The sequence below is a fragment of the Hetaerina americana genome, unplaced genomic scaffold (assembly GCF_022747635.1).
Source record: "Hetaerina americana unplaced genomic scaffold, ioHetAmer1.1.p SCAF_81, whole genome shotgun sequence".
Taxonomy (NCBI): Eukaryota; Metazoa; Arthropoda; class Insecta; order Odonata; family Calopterygidae; genus Hetaerina; species Hetaerina americana.
In genome coordinates this window covers 1,187,840-1,207,002 of record NW_027287439.1, presented here as the reverse complement: position 1 = coordinate 1,207,002, position 19,163 = coordinate 1,187,840, and the positions used below count along the sequence as shown (strand labels likewise).

The 19,163-nt window shown below is 35.1% G+C and overlaps 2 protein-coding genes across 4 annotated transcripts in view; one reads left to right on the top strand and one right to left on the bottom strand.

Annotated features, from left to right (window-relative positions):
* Positions 1-17,384, top strand: part of LOC139698318 (uncharacterized) — a 34,444-nt gene extending 17,060 nt beyond the window's left edge. For all 3 annotated transcript variants that reach the window (XM_071597209.1, XM_071597210.1, XM_071597211.1), the window contains exons 7-8: positions 2,764-2,907; positions 15,993-17,384. In XM_071597209.1, coding sequence (XP_071453310.1) covers positions 2,764-2,907; positions 15,993-16,178 — 330 coding nt within the window. In that variant the 3' untranslated portion in view covers positions 16,179-17,384. The remainder of the gene's footprint in view (positions 1-2,763; positions 2,908-15,992) is intronic.
* LOC139698320 (uncharacterized) lies at positions 4,983-11,628 on the bottom strand. The gene is made up of 4 exons (XM_071597212.1): positions 11,258-11,628; positions 10,042-10,335; positions 7,058-7,318; positions 4,983-5,776 (listed from the first exon to the last, which is right to left on the bottom strand). Exons 1-4 carry the CDS (start codon positions 11,411-11,413, stop codon positions 5,552-5,554), a joined length of 936 nt encoding a protein of 311 aa, XP_071453313.1. The 5' UTR covers positions 11,414-11,628; the 3' UTR covers positions 4,983-5,551.
* Positions 17,385-19,163: the final 1,779 nt, after the last annotated feature.

Below are 19,163 nucleotides of genomic sequence, written 5' to 3'. Positions count from 1 at the left end.
TTTGATTTAATTCATAAAAGCATGACATGACAAAACTGTAGACCCAGTAAAGAATCTTGTAATTGCGTGCTTTTTTAAAATAGCATTATTGCACACTGAATGATTATGCCACAGTCAGCAAGCTTATCTGGCTCAAAATCTGCACTTCTGTGAAAACTCATGATCTTCACCATGTCTTTACCTTTAGTTCTATCCAAATAATTTCTGTAAATTTGTTCAGACCCACTTCAGATGTTATTAAGGAGATTAGCTTATTTAGAGGATCAGTAACTTTGCAAGGTTGTTTATTAAGTGGGATGTTGAAGTACTTCATTTATTATTCTGTTTAAAATAACATTGCCTTTTATTTCTGTAAATTGAAATGAATTATTTTTCACCGTTGAGTTGGGCTTGAGAGAATAAGTTTGGCCACCACTAATGATTCTTCAAGTGTCCAAATCGATCCACCCTACCAGATGTAGTTGAAAAGAAAAGGGGAAAGGGAAGAGATCAAGATGGTGTTGCAAGAAATAGTATCAATATTTTTTCTTAGCTGTCCCCTTTACCAATGGATGGAAACAGTGTTTAAAATTTAGTTGTGTAGTTAACCATGCATTGGTGATTGAGATTATTTGAGGGGCTGTAAGAATTGTGTGTCTTAGATTGTGCAGCATCTTATGCAGTAACATTTTAAATGGGCTCTGCTCTAAAAGGGTTGTCTGAAAAGTTCTCAGCCTGATGATGGCATTGACAATTTAGGTTTTCAATAAACTGGAAGTGCTGCAAAGTACTAGTCTACAGCTGCAATGGCCTCTTGTTTGGACGGCAAATTTTGGCCAGTTCGGAAACTTTCCAGTTTTTGGAAGAGGTAGATGTAAAAGAGAGCCAAATCTGGGGAATAGGGTGGATGTTCCAGCCCTTCCTAGAGCAAATCCCTAAATTTTCCAATTTTCAAGACACTTAAGTGGGCAGGCGCATGGTCGATAGAAAACAGTTTTTGTAGGCCGGGTCTTCTTTCACAAGAAGAAAATAACTCTTTATTTTTCGTAGAGTGCACCAAACATAGGGGTATGGTTGCACTTTTTGGACATTCTTCAAGGGTTTCATCTTGGAGGCTTTCAGGACTATGTTAAAACTCGGCTATCCATTTCTTCTTGGTGGAAATTGAAGGAGAAGAGTCCCTACACACATTAACAATCCTTGAATGAATTTCCATTAGGAGTTGTCCTTTTACAAAAGACTTATTTTACCATTTCTAAAAACACATGCACTGCCACTGATTCGAGTTCCTGCCTACAGCAAACTGCTGGATAGAATGGTTTGCAATTTCACCTGAGATCTACTCACAGTTGAGTCAACACGAGGGAAAAAATCATCCGAGTAGTAATGAAGTTCTATGGGCATGGCTGAGAATTTTTCGTACAACCCTTGTCTTTTTGACCAATAGTTACACTACAATAAATTTACACCAGCAGCATGCAGATACAATATGTATAGCAGCATGCAAGCAAGAACTATAGCCCCATATGATGAGATAGATGAATGACTTAGGCCGTTCACATGTGTGCATAAATGCTACTGAAACCAATTTTTTAAATGGGTGGATCCTACCACCAATTTAGGGGAGATTGCATTTTGTGGTTGCATCTCATGATACCCATTTTTAATATTCGTGCTCCCATGTAATGCATTTAATCAAATGTCCCCTTGTTACAATTTTGGCCGAAATTCTTTTCTGAGCAGTTCTCTTTTGGTCTGCTGAATATTTTTTATTCATGTTGCTCATGGCCTTTTTCAATCATAACAATGCACCCATATGAAGCTATATTTTTTAACTTACTGAAGTATGATCTGGAGTTAAATCTTTTCGAAATATTTCCAAGAAAACTAATGTATATTTCCTCTGTGAAAACATTGTAAACATTACCACTGGAAATTATTATCCATTTAGAAGATGATAAACGTATGCCTTACAATTTGAATATAAATTGTTTAATTTGTACTCTAGTATGATTTTATGATAGTTATGTTCTTGTAATGTGTTGTCTCTCCATCAAGGTGCTTTGACACATTCTTGGATAAATGACCCATTACTTCACATCTAAAATTTATAAGGGAAACAACTTTACATTATAACTAAATAAGAAATAATACATTAGATTTTGCATTTGTACTGGTTTCAGAGTTATTTATTTGCTCATATGACAATTTGTTTTCAGTTGCAAGTGGTGTTATATAAATGGGATTTCACTTGACTCAATTAAAATAATGACCCATATTTGACTACTTATAGCTAATTCTGTTTAAAATTTGTCACTTGAGTATTAATTGTTACTTCAATCTGATAAATAGATCCATCAATGCCTGGTTTCTTTAAGCATAATGAATTTTTAGAGAATTGTTCTAACGGAGATACGAGTGAAGAAAGTAGTACATATATAGTCTTTCATAGCTGGTTATTAGGGAGGTGACTGACAGCTAAAATCGCTCTCCATAAAGCACTTAAAGTAAGGATCAAGATACCACCGAAAAAATGTTGCCACCTCTTGGACATGAGCCTGGGCCCTCAGGTTAGGAAGCCAGTATATTAGCTACGACAGCGTCCATCTAGTCTTTCATTCTGGGAAAAATTATGTTTTATGACTTATGAATTCTTTATGGTAGGAATGAAAACTTAAGTTTTTCTGAGACAGATGTGGCTTAATAATTTATTGTCTGTATTTTGATTTTGTTTTAGAGTTGTTTAATTGTCTATTGCCAATGTTTCTTTACTGTATATTTCAGACAAGTGAGCTGTTATTTGGGAGTAGAAAGCTCACTGCCAGTGAAGCACTTCATTATGGCTTGGTTACCCGAGTTTTTTGGCCGGACACATTCCAAGAAGAGCTTATTCCAAACATTAGAGCCATGGCAACTCAATCTTCGCAGGTAAGACTATCTAATATAATTTTATTGGCCTAAGAGAGTTGGAAAGGTAAATTTTGTTTAAAGAACCGTGAAGGCCAGAGGCCTGTTTGGTAAGTTACAGATATCGCATAATTTGGTGAATAAGCAAAGGTTTGAAGTCTCAAAAAAATGAAAACTCTTCCCTATAAATTCCATAGTATTTCAAGCCGAGTGCAAAAATGAAATCACTGAATTGTGAATAAATGGATGTGGGAATCATGTAAATGTAGTCTTTTATTTGGTGGAAGTGACTCTCATTTTGCATTAACTTATTTTAATTTAGTACCTGTTTATTATCACATATATATCCTATATTCACATCACATTGATATCCTCTTTATTCCTGTGATAATGACATTTTTCTCTTTAAAATTTAAACTGAACAATTAATAGTGTAAAGTATGGTTTAAGTTCATGCTTTTTTTTCATGTACAGTAAACTCTTGATTATCCATGTGCATATTATCTCTTTTGTAGATTTTCCATGCTAGTCTCTTAGCAGCTCCTTGGAAATTTTAATAAAATTACAATGGTTAAGATAATTAAAATGCTTTGAAATTTTGATATGCTTTTTAAAAAATACAAGTTTGAAATACCTCAGCTTTCTTAAAAGTTTTTTAAATTTAAAATGATCAAAAATTGTTGTTAGTATTTAATGTTTTAATTTAAGTATTATTATACTATCCATAATTTCCCATTATCGGTTCCCTCACGTCAATTAGCCCTCGGAATTCCATATTTTCATTAAGGCAAACAACTACATAGTTTCACCGTGCAACAAATAGTCGATCACTATCTACAATGCATTGTTTTAATTGATATAATATGTTGAATATGTGAGTACACTTAAGCTATCCTTCAGTAAAATTCATCCTTCACCAGTCATTTGTTTTTCCTGCCTATTCATCAGTTTAGCTTTATGAGAAAAATATGTTCAGCTATTCACTTTGTGGTAATTCTATGTTCTGGAAATCTATAATTCTACCTTTTTAAAAGAAATTACTCTACATTCCTAAAAAAACTCTAATTAATCACAGGGAATGAAAGAGGAGAGTTTCCATGTGTATTCCTTTATATCACAACTAAATATATTATAAGGTTATTTTGGTCATCCATGTCTATTGATTATTTATGCTTTATCATACATCCATTAGCATGAATAATGAAGAGTTCACTGGATTTTGTTCATGAATGCAAAAATTGTTGGGCCTGTTGTTTACTATTTGGTATAGACCACATTTACCCTTTAAGAAGAAATATTTGTGTTGGTGCAAGCAAGGTACCATAGAACCAAATCCATTGCTTTAGTCATTTCCTCTTAAGTGATAGCCAAATTGCTACTTTTTTGTTTATATCCTAGGTGAACAGTACTGCTTTCTGGTCAAAAATACTGATATGCAGGTAGTGTTTTAAATTTAATTATGTGTATTAGAATGGAGATCAGTTGAATGTTTCGAACAAAGTTGGGTACAATTAAATGAAGAATACAATGTATCTTTCCACTGTCTTTTATTCACGTACAACCAGTTTCAATGCTCAAGCGTCATCATCAGGTCAACGTCATCATCAGGTCAACCAAACTACATGAATAAAAGACAGTGGAAAGATACATTGTATTCTTCATTTAATTAAAATGAATTTCCACTAAGTTGGGCCGGGAACAATTGAATGAAGTTGGGTATATTAAGGTAGGTCGCCGTAGTACAGGGATAGAGTGTTGGACTACTGACTGGAGGGCCGTGGTTCAATTCCCGGGCACACCTCTCTGGACACCCTCAATTCCACCCCAGTCGTGTAATTTTTCGGGTACCAGATCTTCTTGGAAAACCATAGCTGGCACAGGAAAAGGAACTGTCGCCCCTGCACTGATGTGTAAATATAACGTGCGGTTGAGCTTAGTATTGGGTGAACTCTACCGTCACCTACCAAACTGACCTTTGGGTTGATTACTGTGTTTATGGCTTAGGTATCTAAAGCTCATTTCAATGCTGTCAAAACGCTATTAGAGAAAAGAACTAATCTTTATTGCTAAGATTTCATTATATTACATGACTTGGGGGTAATAAATATTCCACGTTGATTTATTATGTTGAACCATTATTATTAACACAGAACAGTTTTTAAACTAAGGAGCACCTCCCTGTTAAATATACAAGCATAGGGAAATTAAATATATTATCTTTACAATGCTCTAGATACTGAAGCTATTTCCTAATATGCCTCACAAAATTTGTGCAGTAATAGTAAAACCTATATGTAACAGAAGTGGCTGCTTCATGTATTATTGCTCTTATAAAAGAGAGTTACAGACATACTCTGCTTTTCTCGTGTATATGTTTTACTGAAAGACATTTTTCTTTGTGCATTGCCTCTAGGTTGTTAAGTGTGGTTTCCTATTTAATGAACCTGAAATCTAAGTTAATTGATATCACTTTCCTTTTAGTTATTCACATGTTACAAAAAATAATTTTATCAGCTCAGCAGTTTAAGCAACAATTTTTTATCCATGGTTGTCAAATTACCTTTACCATATTGTACATTAGATTTTTTCATGTAAAATAGGTGCTTTCATGTTCTTTTTAGCAGAATAAATTATGCTTCTCAACAGAATAAATATGATGGTTGCATCATACGTATGGAGAATACGGCATATTGTTATTACTTCTTATCCAACTCAGTTTGCAAACTGCTCTGTATGCAGTTCCAGAAAAGAAGAGTTCTGAAACATTAACTGGAATCCTTGGATGTTGTGTGACACATAGGTATCCAATCGGGCATGAACATTGATAATATGATGCAAAACTCTCTGCGTTTACATGGCCACAGAATTCTCTTGGTTGGCATCGTTTCAGCTGTAAAAAACAAAATACTGTGATTAAAGAGGGTGAGGTTGATGGTTAGTTCATGGATATACACTAATGTCATATAACTTAATCCTGATGCAATTAACCTATGAGCCCAAATACTTGTGCTATTACATGTAGATGGCGAGATAATGTTAAGTTTCAGAATATCACATTGAAATGAAAATTGAGTTGCACCGCTTACATGATGCTTTTTTGGTTAAGTTAGCGAACCATTCAGCATTTTTAAACTGACAATGCTTGGGCCCTAGTTAGTCACTTATTATACACTGGCATATTGCATTGTACTTAATTATTTTTAATTAGCCATTCAAGTTATCTGTGGTGTACCCACAAGCTGATATCGAATAATGAATGGTTTACTAGGAGAGTAGGGTTTGTTGTAGTGTAGTGATCAAAATCCCATAGTCCGGGCTTGGCAAGTACCTTGTACATTTTCCAGCGTGTCACTTTGACAAGACAGCTTATGGCGACTCTTAAGCTTGACCTTGAATTCATTTATCCTTAAATGTAGTACAGTATAATGGAGATAATTGTGTTTTGAACCCAGCCATGGTATTGAACATAATATCATTTGTTACTCATTTGCAATACCTCATCAGATGATTTCAACTGCCTTAATAAATATATTGACATGGTAGCACATTTTTATTGCTAATTAAAAGTAAATCTTGGTCTCATACTTGGCTTAGATAGTTGTACTGTGTGTTCTGAATTTCCTCATGTAAGCGATAGCCGTTGTTTGAATTTTGCTATGCTAGATACAGCCTAACACCACTAATAGAGCTGCTTTTTCGTTATAGAATGGCATTTTGGCATGAAACTAATTCCTCCCAAATTTGTTTTCATTATTTAGTACTGTGACAGGTTTATGTAAAACTATAATATAATTTCGACAGTGTCTGCTCCTTAGCTGGTAATTGCAATTTTTAGTGCCATTTAGTATCTGATTTTGATATTAAATTTTCCACAGAAATTTAGATATGCTATTGCATTCATTGTTATTTGCTTTAGTCTGCTGCTTGTGCTAGTAACACAATTTTCAATGGTTGAGAAGGAAGCTTGCATGCTTATAAAGTGTAGTTACTTCCATCCCCCTCCACAGATTTGTAATTAGTGCTTTGAATTGAAACTGTGACTCGGTGAATCTTAATTTATTTGTGGACAACTAAGACTCAGCAAGCTTTAATATAAAGCTATAAGCATTGACTTAGCTAGGGCATATGCTATAATTTTTTATACCTGAACAAACAAATGCAAGATACTCACTGGTGTGCATGTGTAGTAATCACTAGCATCCACTGTACCGTTTCCATTGTCAGTTAATATTCTCCGCTGATATTTCCAGTATCGTGACTGTGGACACTTGCAATTGACAGTGGCATGCAATGAAGAATAATCATTGAGATGAAATCTTCGCTCTTTTCTTGTGGTTGGTCTAGGAGAGTCATCAGAGGATGCCTGCATTCTAATTCGAAGGGCTGCTTGTTTTGGCTGGCATTGTGGCATTCTTCTAATATTTTGGCAAAACTAAGAAAAAGAAAAAATAATTTTAATTGATTACTACCCTGCAACTTTAAACTTGAGACTATATCCTTCCAAAATATACCTTAAACGGTAGATTACCAATGATAACAGGACTATTAAGTTTTATTTCACATGAGGCCAAGGTATTAATCAGGATCATCAACAAAAGGATGAGGAAAAGAGCAAAGGAGTACTAAAGAGAAGATCAGTTTCAGTTTAGAAAGAGTATAGATATTCCTGATGCCATAGCAGTAATAACTAATATAAAGGAACATAAGATTACTCACTGAATGTATTTGTAGATTTTAGGTGTCCAACAGGGTTAGCTGGGTAAAATCAGGGTGCATACTGCACAGGCACAGATAGCAAATGGAGAGTAGGATGGGCAGTGCTAAGCAAGGTAGCAAGTCAGGGATATCCATTATCACATGTTCTTTGCAAAATATATATGGAGGAAATGGTAAGGGAAGTGCTGGGGTAAAAGTAAGTGGGCAGCTCTTCAAATTTGTCAGATTTGCAGATAAATATTATAGAAAATAGATTATAAGAAATAGATATAAGAAAGAATATAGATTATAAGAAAATAAAGATGATAAAATTCTCAATAAATAGAAAGGTTAAGTTGAATATTAAAATTAGGGGACATAAACAGAAATAAGTAAAATGGTTTACCTATTAAGGAAGTGTTTTGGATGGCTGTGCAGAGTGGTGGAGACATAAAAAGAATAATTCCATCGGGTAAAGAAGCATTTACAAAGAGGCTGTAGTTCATGGCAAGCACCTTTAGATGTGAATAAAGGACTAGTGAAAATGTTAATATGCAGCTTATTTTTATATGACTCAGAAACTTAGTCATTGAGGCAGCAAGATAAGCATTGAATGAAGGTCTTTTCAAATGTGGGTGTGGAGAAGAGTAGATAAAATAAAATGGTCTGAAAATTTTAAAAAATGATGTAGTTCTAGGCATTGTATTAGAAGAAAAAAGTTTGTTGATTCTAAGCAGGCAAGACTAGTGAATGCAAGAGGTACTGAGAGGCAAATTGAGTGGTGAAGATTTGGGGGAGAATGTTGAGAAAGTGAGGCAGAGGGAGGAAAAGAATAGGAATTATGGATGGAATTAAGGGTGTTATAAAGTATGCCAAGCGAAAGAATAATATACTATATTCTACGTGTAGCATGGAGTCTAAGAATATTTATTGTCATGTTAGTTAAGCTTTAGGTAAGCAGTTCAGATTTTTTTCACACCCAATAATGGAAAAACATGTCCTGACCTCCTGCCTATCATGGTTTCTATCCATCTGTACAATCTTAAGATGAGGTATAGATCCCCACCCTCTACTCTCTTTCCAATCTCTACACCTGTTTTAGCCCAACTAATTGTTATTTCCATCAATTTTGGAGTTTTCCTTTCTTGTTAAAAAAAATATTTTTGTGGCATAAGGAACTCTCCATCCAGGTAATGTCTGGAAACCCAGTGTGAGTACTGTCTGGTTATGGTGTGTGTTAGGTGGGTAAAAAATGAAAAGCATTTAATAGCAATACTCTAATAATTTTTACAATTTAGTCATGCGGTTAGGGTGTGAACTCATCCCTGCTGGAAGTTGATGTGGGCTTCAGAACTCTTAATTCTTATGCCCAGTCGTACATTTTATTTTGTTATAATACTCAGATAATTTTTTTTAATAACAGGAAAAAATTAGTTTACAAAATATGCAATTTGATAGTAAAATGGCTCCTAAATTTAATTTGAACAAAGAGTAGGAATGTCCCTGCTACTCTTACCTTGCAGATAATCAATGCAGTCATTATCCTTGATGGCAAATAGCAATGAGTTGTGCTGTATGTTTGAAGAACTGCGTATCTGTAAAATCATCTTATTATTTGTGTAAATTAAATTTCTGAAACCTATGTGTAAATGATTTATCAAATTTCATAGTAAATTTTGCCAGTCAATTGTATTTTTCTGCAACCGACATTTTTTTTCCTAATGACAAGTAAATTGATGCTCACCTCTTGTCATTTATTGTATTCAACAACTGACTATTGACTATAAGTTAAAATATTGTGGTCAACTATTGTATTCATTACTATTTCCAAATTGCAATTCTGATGAAGCCCATGGATGAATTTTATGATACAAAATTCACATTCAATATTGCCAAGTTGTGTTCACCCTTTGTATTTATTTAAAATCCCATGGAGCTAAGCCATAATGCTAAGTATCTTCCAATATTAAATGCAGCCCAACTGTAATTTGCAATTAGTTTAGAAATTACTATAGGTGTAACTTACGCATAGTTGTCACCACTATAATCATCTGTATCCTTTCCTTAACTAAATAACAGCCTCACAATTAAGTCTAACCAATCTAACCTCATAACTAAGGGCATTTGGAAAGTATTCTTTTATATATTTATTAATTTTAACAGGATTGCTTCCTTTTCTTAAAATGTGTAATAAAATTGCTTCAGTAAAAATACCCAGGATAAAGCATATCTTAATTAAAGCCAGTTGGCTTGCTGGTTGATCAATCTGGATGACTTAGTAAGGAAAGAATAAGAAATGTGCTCTCAGTGTCAGCAATAAGTGCAGAGCCTGTAACCAGCAGAGGATGAGTACAATTTAAGCACTTGCTTTTGAACTAGTGAATTCTGCTCAGCATCGTTTATTTCTATCCAAATCGTTAGCCATGTGCAAACTCCAAATCATTCAATGCATACACTTGCCTTGACCTGTGAGCGGTTGTTAAGTGACATGGTGCGATCACGTGTGTACATAACCCCTTTTAGGGTGCCAGGGAATTCTATTTCATCAGGATCCACAATCATGGGTGCTGGAGAATTTGTCGTGTTGATTGATGGTCCTCGTGGACTCCATCGCCATGGACATTCCTGACGATCTGGACAGCGACAAAGACGGTGAACTAGTGGTGGTTGCCAAAACCGTTTATGAACAATGCTGCAAATAGCAGCATTTTCCCCATCATTTGTGCAGGTTTCCAAATCTCGCTCACTTCTTGCCTGAGGTAGAAATGTTTAGGAGTTATTAATTTAAATGATAGACTCTCAATCACTCAATAAACGTGCTAGCATCACATAAAAACTTGGAATGAAAATTCCTGAAATTTTTTCTTGACAATTATTTTTAAAATTTCCCACCCATACATATTAATACTACTTCGATTTTCTATCTATCATTTAGATATTTCCAAAAAGGATTATAAACTCTGCTTCTTTATGTACACTCTGGTAATAACTAAGAATGATAGAAACTCTAAACATATATCATTATTGATCATGTAATTTTCTTAGTTTTGAAATAGGAAATAGTTTCTTCATTTAAAAGCTAAATTTGGAAAAATTAACTTCTGTAAATGTCCCATAATTTTATGTGTTTTGATAAAAAGTATATATTTTAATGGTACCAGTGGCTAGTGAAGGGATTGCTAACCAGTGAAGACAGCCAAAATTTTATATAACTTTACATTGGTTTCAGAAGGGCATTGTTGCCTGGTCCAGTGTGTTGAAATCTAATTCACATTTTTATGGGTGTTTTGCATTTTCCTGTGGTTACAATAATCATTATGATAGAGCTTAAAACCCTTAGTCATGTGGTAATGCTATAAAATACTTAAAATATACTAGTACCAGCTTCATGAGCCAATGTGTGAAGTATATCAAGTGAATGTATCAAATATATCAGGTGTAGTAAGTATTTTTCAGGTGCCATTGCCATCCCTAGCTCTTTCAAGATATCTGTCAATTTCCCAGGGAACCTAGGCTCATCTGTAATCTATAAAATGGCGGAAATCGAAGAAGCTGGTGATGCAATAGACTTGGGTAACATGTAAATTATTTTGTGATATCATACTCGAGATTGAATGTGGTAAATTTTGACCTAGTAAGGGGAGACAGCATCTTCAGATAAAGTCAAAGACCTTACCTGACCCTGGTAGTGAAAATCCGCTTCCTGCAGTTGCGTTATGATACCCGTGTAGAGGGGGGCGTTAGCCGGAGGAACCACTGCATTTCCGTTAGAGTAAGGAGCCTGCCCCAATAATGATGATACCACAAAAAATATTTCCACGGTGCGCGCCATAATTCTTCCGAGTATTTTCTCACCCGACCATCAGTCCCACAAATAGGTTTTTCTCGCAGTCTTGACCTCCCCAAGCCCCCCGGGCGCTTACATCTGTCTTATCTCAGCGCGCACCGCCTACGCCTTCCGTAGACGCGAGTTTTAGAGACATGGTGAATGCCGCCGGAAGTATCACCACAACAAGAGCTCAGACAGCCGAGTAATGAACTTATTCAACATTTGTAAGTTTCTATATTACTGTTAGGGAGTGTGCAACTTCTTTCCTTTCCGTTATGCACACTGGCTTGCTTATTTTTGATATGTAGAATCGTGGCGTACCTGGTATTATAAAATACAACTGGCAAGTAATGGGGTCTCGTAGAAATACGAGTATTATTATCTTGTATGTTCATTTCGGAATAGAAAGCATTTTAATGCAATAGCAGTGATTATATGTTAGTTTCAACACTCACACGAGTCAGATTGCTTGTGTGCTCTTCAGTTGGTTTACTTTAGTGGTGTCACATTCTCCCAGGAGTCTGCACTCAAAATACTCTACGTTGTTTCCATGAAACGAACTCATTTTCCAAATAATTTTCTCTACCAGGTGGAGATGCCTATTTAGCTTAGCTGAACATGAAAATTAAAAATGGCGTAAGTAGTGTGAAAGTAGGGGACAGAAACATTCAAATACTTTACCCAAGAGCTTGAGAGTCTCTGTGATTAGTGATTGCGGCTATAATAACACTTGGTAGGTAATTGCGTTACTTGGATTAATTGAGGCTTTGGTAATTCTCAGAAACCTTAATATCATCGGCGCTAACACAGTAATATGTCTCTAACGCAGTGTGTCATCGATTTTTAAGTTGCGACGGTACGGAATGACTTACGAGATAATACCGCATTTCATTTATATGGATTCAATAATACAAGGTTTGTATAAAAATTATCCTGAAAAGTTTTCGAAGACGAGAGTTATTTAAGATATTGCTAAATTGACTCATAGTACATCCCTTAAGCGTCGACACACTTTTGTCTGCGGTTTTTCCACGAATCGAAGGCTCCCTGGTCGGCGGATTCCGGAAAGTCCTTAAGGATACGCTTGCAGGCTTCTTTGGGGGCAATTAGGTTCCCATGGTGGTGTCCTTCGAGGGAGGATTTTCTCTTGGGAATAGGAAGCAGCCCCCAAGTGCCAAGTCGGGACTGAAAGAGGGTTGGGCAATCGTCGCGATGCCATTACAAAGGGTCTTCGCAAGCTGAAACTCGACTCTGCTTTTGGTCGTCTGTCAAGGCCTTCGGGACGAGTTTAGGGCAGAATTTTCGCATCGCAAAATTTTCAGTAATAATGGTGTGCACTGTCATCTTATCAATGCCAATACGATCTGCGGTCATGCGCACACCTAACCGACGTTTTGAATCCAGCAATTAACGCACACGTTGTTGTCGGTTCTTGACGTCGACTGTCGTCAAGCATGGGGCTCGTCCGCCACACTCTCCCGGACATCTTTGAAGAGCTTCTGCCTTCTGAAAACTGCAGTTTGTGACATGCTTTCATCCTTAAACACTTGGCGAATCATGTCAAACGTCTCCTTACCCGATTTCCCAAGTCTAACGAAATTTGATGGCGTACCGCTGTTCAATCGTTCGGTGCATTTTGCTCTTGCGCCGAGTCACTCGACACGGGTCACACGATCTAGGCTGAACGAACGTTCGCAAGCGATTGGCGCTTGATGCGTGTTGAAGGTTAGCGCCCCCCTCCCCACCACCGAGCCTACGCGTGCGAGCTGCGACGTACAGTCACGTCAAAAAAAAATGCCCTGGATACTTTTTGTGCAAACCTTGTTTGTTCGGATGTACGATATTTACCCTTATTGAGTTGAAATAGAGGTATTTGTGTTGCCACTGCCTGTGGTTTTTTTGGCTGTGTATTTTAGGGGTGTCTGTAACTTTTCAATTGTTTGCTGTATTTATTAAATATTTGAATACCTCGACATTCATGTATCAATTTCCTGTCGAAACAAGAAAAGGACCGTTTGCAAGGATGTCACTCCAATTTTGTTTCATTCTTGAATTCTATAGCTTTTTTCATTCTCAACATTTTTAGTATGGGTGACTGTTTCCAAAAATGAATTTTTGTGACTTAACAACAGCTTGTTATTTTATATGTTGAAATTTATTATGATAGTTTGCCTATTAAAAATGTTATTTCCTGAAGGATTTAGGTTAATATCATCATACATAACTTCATTAAAAATGTATTCACGATTCACTTAATAATATTATCCCTAAAATTTAATATACTTACTTACTGACTGAAAAGGCTTAAACTTAATGCCTTATGTGCATTAAAATATGGTTTCTGCATTTACTATGAGAATATTTATTTCTGAAAGGTTATCAAGATGAATAGAACTAAAATTCATCCAGGAAATGAGGGAAGATTACAAAGAAAAACTTAAAAGGAAATTAGGCTGATCTGAGTGTATATCATCAATAGCTTGACTGCAGGAATACTATTAGCAAAATAGAAATTGTAATGATTGATGAGAAACTTACTGGGAATAATTAATATGCAGTTATTCTTTCATTATAACTGAATAAATGCGCTAAATTTTGCAATTCCAGAAATACAATAAATAAGTTCAGTAAAAAATCACTTTGGGTGGTGAACAGTTCGTTATAGGTACCTATGATTAATTCCACAGAAACTGTGGGAGATGCCGGAACAGTAACTATCAACGGAGTCATCCGCTAATGTGCATTTCAATGCAACATTTTCAGAGTATAAAAATCATTCGCCTTGACTGGTAAGAAGACGCCTAGCTGGCTTAAGTAGCTAAAGCACTCGACCGGATATTAAGGGATCTGGGTTCGAATCCCAGTCAAGGCGAATGATTTTTACACTCTGAAAATGTTGCATTGTCTCCATGATTATTTAGCAATGTACATACCTGTATTGTGGTGAACAATAAGTTTAGGATGCATCATTTTTTCTGACTCATTCCTAACCTACATGTCACGATGGATTAAAAGCAGGTGTTATAGTGAATACCGGCTGAAAAAGTCATTTTTAAGTATATTCACCGATATTACAATATTTTTTTTAATTTAAAGAACATGAATTTAATTGCCGGCTGAAAAAGTCATTTTTAAGTATATTCACCGATATTACAATATTTTTTTTAATTTAAAGAACATGAATTTAATTGCCTTAGTAGTTAGTGGTTTTTGCTGAGTTCATCTGTACCCTTCACTGGAGTATTATCGCATGCTAGTATCTGGAGAGAAAGTAAAAAAATTAGGAAGGTGCTGGTGAACCCAGAACCATGTTTTGTATGTAAAACATTTGATTAGTCTTCAATGAATTTTGTTATTAAATATTCCTGGATGCATGTAATTTATAGTATGTAGTCATGATAAAGTTAAAAAAAACTCCAGTTCTACCAATCTTCAGGGCAGGAAAATAACTGAATAGTAAGCAGAGTTATGAAAATCCATCTGTGTTGTTGATGACATCCTCGTTTAATGTGAATAATTTTCTGCTCAGCCATTTGTTCAATTTTGGAAATAAAAAATGTCACTGGGTTTAAATCCTGGTGAATACGGTGGATGTTGTTATAATTCTAACTTTTGCCATTAAAACTGCACTGTTGTGCACCAATGCAGTGTCTTAATGGGAGATAATTATTTTCTTTACTAAATGAGGTTTTTTTTCTTAATTTCTTCACTCAACCAGTGCAATAACAATGCATAATACTCTCCATTTATCAATTGTCCTTCTTGCAAGTATTCAACATACATGACTCCATGAGCATCCCAAAACACTGTGACCATCACCTTGTCGGTTGGTTCCACCATCTTCGCCTTATTTGGAGCTGGATTGACAAAAGACATAAAAACATATATATGTTTTTCAAATCTTGATTAACGAAGTAATTTAAAAAGACACATTCTAAATGTACTCTTCTGTAATTTAAACTTGATAAGAATATAATTTTCATTGCCCTGCCAACCCATATTTTAATCTAGAGGTTTATATAGCAAAGACTCACCGTTGACCGAGAGACTTTTAGTTTAGTCTGCTGTTAAAGTAAGTCCCTGTAGGACATTTCATTTTTATAAAAAGTCAGTAGCTTGACCAGTGGTTGTCACTAAGCACCTTCACCTCTTTGATCTTTCCTTTTGCATATTTTCTATAATAGATGGATAAAATTTTACCTACTACAGTTCAATTTAATGTCTCATGACCTTAAGTCCTTGTGGTTTATTACTTCAATATACAGGGATATTGTCCCAGGGACATATGCTCAAACCACCCATAGTTTTTCACCGAACGGTTGCTTCTACCAGGTTAGTGAAATTTTGTGCGAGTATTAATGCTTCTGTATAATAAAAAAAATGTTTTCCTCAAAGCTTGTCATTTCTCCAACTTGTTTTTATAATTCCAGTACCTCTTACCTAGACAACCCCTAAAAAACTCCAGCATGAAATTTATACTAGTGTTACATGTGTTCAAATTTTCAGCCACCGTGTACTTTCAAAGTGAGGATATTTACTGAATGATGTCCTGAAGATGTTTATTTTTTTCTTCTATTCACAGTCCATGCAAGCTATGAAGGCTCTATTACGCCTCAATCTGCGTGTCAAACTGGAGGCCACCCTCGATAGTGAGTCAAGCTTACTGGTACAACATTGGTGCAGTCCAGAATGTCAGCGAAATTTCAGAAAGTTCCTGGAAACATCCGATGAAGTGTTTCTTCAGAGACAGAAAAAGGAGCCTTGTTGATTTAATGCCTCAGTTTGTCTCCAATGGCTGAAAATTACGTTACTTCATTTCTTCTAATGAGAAATGTCAAGAACCAATTCAGAAAGTACAAATATTCCATTTGTATAAGATGGAAAATACAAAATTGAATGTTAATGTTTAGTTAGTTAAATATGATGCACAGGTTTACATTTGAGACTGAGTGGCTGAATTCATAGAAATTTCAAATAATGTTTACATGTAAATAACGAGAAGCCAATGTAGCAAAAAAAGTTATATATTTTCACTTCTTTAGATATGTACAAACCATATAGGTTCATAATACTTCACCTCCCATTGTAGCCCTAAAAATATTCAGCAACAAATATTTGTACTGTTGAACTTCTGACCAGTCTAGTTCATAATATCCTGTAAATATAGCAATATTGGTCATATTTATAAGGGTTTGAGGTGTCATAAAGTGCTGCTTTGTTGTTATTAGAGTTTTAAGGCCAAGCAAGGAAGTGAATTGGATTCAGTAGCTATTTCTGTGCTCAATTCATCTATTTTTTCATGAAGCACAAGTAGCTGCATGATTGCCACCCTTTGAATAATCAAGGTAACATGACTGGTGCTTATCACAGGTTAATGAATTGTAAACATATATCACTTTGTATGATTAATATAATTTTGAATTCAAGACCTTGGTGGAGGCACTTTCAGTTATTTTATTCAGTTTTGTGTACTTGTCATGTTTTTGAATGTACTTGTTAAATATTTATGCAGTTTTAAATCCTTTCTTCAATTATTTGTAGGTGCTTTACTTTAGTTTGTAATTGAAGTTTATGCGAAACAAAAGGTATGTCCGACAATCATGACTTTGATCTGATTGTCTTATAATTTGGTTAAATTATTAAATTACTTAAGTATGATTGTTAATAGGCATATTTAGTTGTATAATTAATTTAAATATGCGGAGTTGTGATCATTTTCTTGGTCCTTAATGTTCCAAAGGATAATTGAATTTGTGTTTTTTCTTTTATTGCTTTATTGTAGTACATGCATTGTTTTTAGACAGTGATTTTCTTAATGAAATGGTTAATGTGTGTTTTTTTATATTTTGAAAATACTGGCCAAGTTGTGAATTTTTTGGTTGATCTTACATTTTAAAAAAAGATTCTTGGAAAATCTACCAGTATGTACATTTCATGGTTAATGCTAAACTGACATTTTTGGCATAATAAATAGAGCCACAAAGTATTTACATTAAGTTTCTGCTGCACTTCATTATCTTGCTGCAAATGTTTCATATCCTTTTAATATCGTATGTTTTAAGATATGGATAGTTATCATAAATCATGATTTGCATAGAGTAGAGTTGAATTTAAGGATGACCTGGCATGAACTCATTTATCTCGAGTAGAAGAGGTAGTAGGAATTATTTAGGAGAAGCTGAGTCCAAGATTATAAAGTATTTCTTTCTAATTTGGCTTTTGAAAGTGCCTTTTGAGTGTAGGCAGCACTAATAGGAATTTGATTTAATGGTGAGAAAGTAGAAACGAAATTCTCATTGAAATAACATATTCTTCTTTGATCTGGGAAAAGCTTTAAGACTCGGGGATGATGGTCATTGAAATATAAAAGTATTATTATGAAGGAGGATTCTCACCAAAGGTGGTAAAATTCTATGAAAATGCACTTGGTCAACATTTGGCTAGACAATTTACCCTAACACGTTCGTAAGTTAAATGTATGTTTTAAATTCTCACAGATTTTTGTCCTCTCAGCATGAGTCCGATAGAATTACTGAAGAAAAGTTGGGAGGTGTATTATTGATGGCTCAGAATTCAGCACTGGCATCGGGAATAAATTGATTGAAATCCCCTTGAATTCCTCTAATTCTGGATCCTTCGCGCTACTTGAAAATAGCCTAATAGGTATGGGCATATATTTTACCTGCTTTCCCATATGTGGTCGAACTTGAATGAGTAAATCTTAATCAAACTCGAGATCAGTGATGCATAACCTTTGTCCCTCAACTAGATATAAAAGAGATAGTTTCCGAGCTTACGGGAATAGGACTCCCTTCGTAAATATTAAATTTCCACTGTGCGTTTTAGCTATTTAATATTATTGGGTATTCTTAACTAATTAAAAATTATGAAATTACAGCCAATTGATTTGATTATAGCCGACATGAGAGGCTGAACAACTACGTAGTGTATCCCTTAGATACTTAAGAACAAAGGTGGTAAATTTATTTATTAGAACGAAAATAATATTTTTTTGGAATTGATAGAATTCTACTTAAGAAGACCCCTTAATTTCGCATGACGTGAAAGTCTGAAAGAACTTACGTCAGAGGCACATTGACTACATTTGTGTACCATGAAATAATTTCTTTGACGAATTATCAAGAATCTCAATTGTTCGACTGAAATTGGCCTCCTTATCCGATGGAGCTAGCCGCGACCGTAATTTTGCTAATATCGCAGAAGTGTCTTGTTTTACACAGATGGGTTAAATGCTCAAATGACATCACTCTAACCAAGGAAGGATTTTATTACATCATATAATTCTGAAAATTTTTACTTAAATTCACATCACTTACCCAGTCTATTGAATAGGCTGTGATTTTTTTCCATCAGTGAATTTAACCCACGTTGTCTCATAAGAATGCTTAAAATTGTTTTTAAACGATTAAAAGGTATACGCAGGAAGAGATAAGCAACTAAATAAGATGTCCGTTACTATGATACATTCTGCTAGTAGCTGGTAGCTTGGCTTACTTCACCATTTAGGTGGTTACATACGGTGTGTAGCCTACATTCCGCACTGAAGTATTTTGAACCCTCTTCAAGAGAAAAATCTTTGCTAACGCTTGCGAGTTATCACGTAACTAATTGGGAAATAATAACATGTAATTAGGCTACTTTCCCTTACGCTGGTTATTTAAACTCCTAAGAAATGTTTTAACCGGCATTGTTGTAGAATCATACAATCTAGAACAAGAATTTGCGAGGGGTA

What these genes read in the sequence shown, in the direction of transcription:
- LOC139698320 (XM_071597212.1), bottom strand. Translation starts at nt 11,413, where the DNA reads ATGGCGCGCACCGTGGAAATATTTTTTGTGGTATCATCATTATTGGGG. An exon ending in ATTTTCACTACCAGGGTCAG is followed by an intron (nt 10,336 to 11,257) that starts GTAAGGTCTTTG and finishes TTTCTACCTCAG; the next exon opens with GCAAGAAGTGAGCGAGATTT. An exon ending in ACAACCGCTCACAGGTCAAG is followed by an intron (nt 7,319 to 10,041) that starts GCAAGTGTATGC and finishes TCTTTTTCTTAG; the next exon opens with TTTTGCCAAAATATTAGAAG.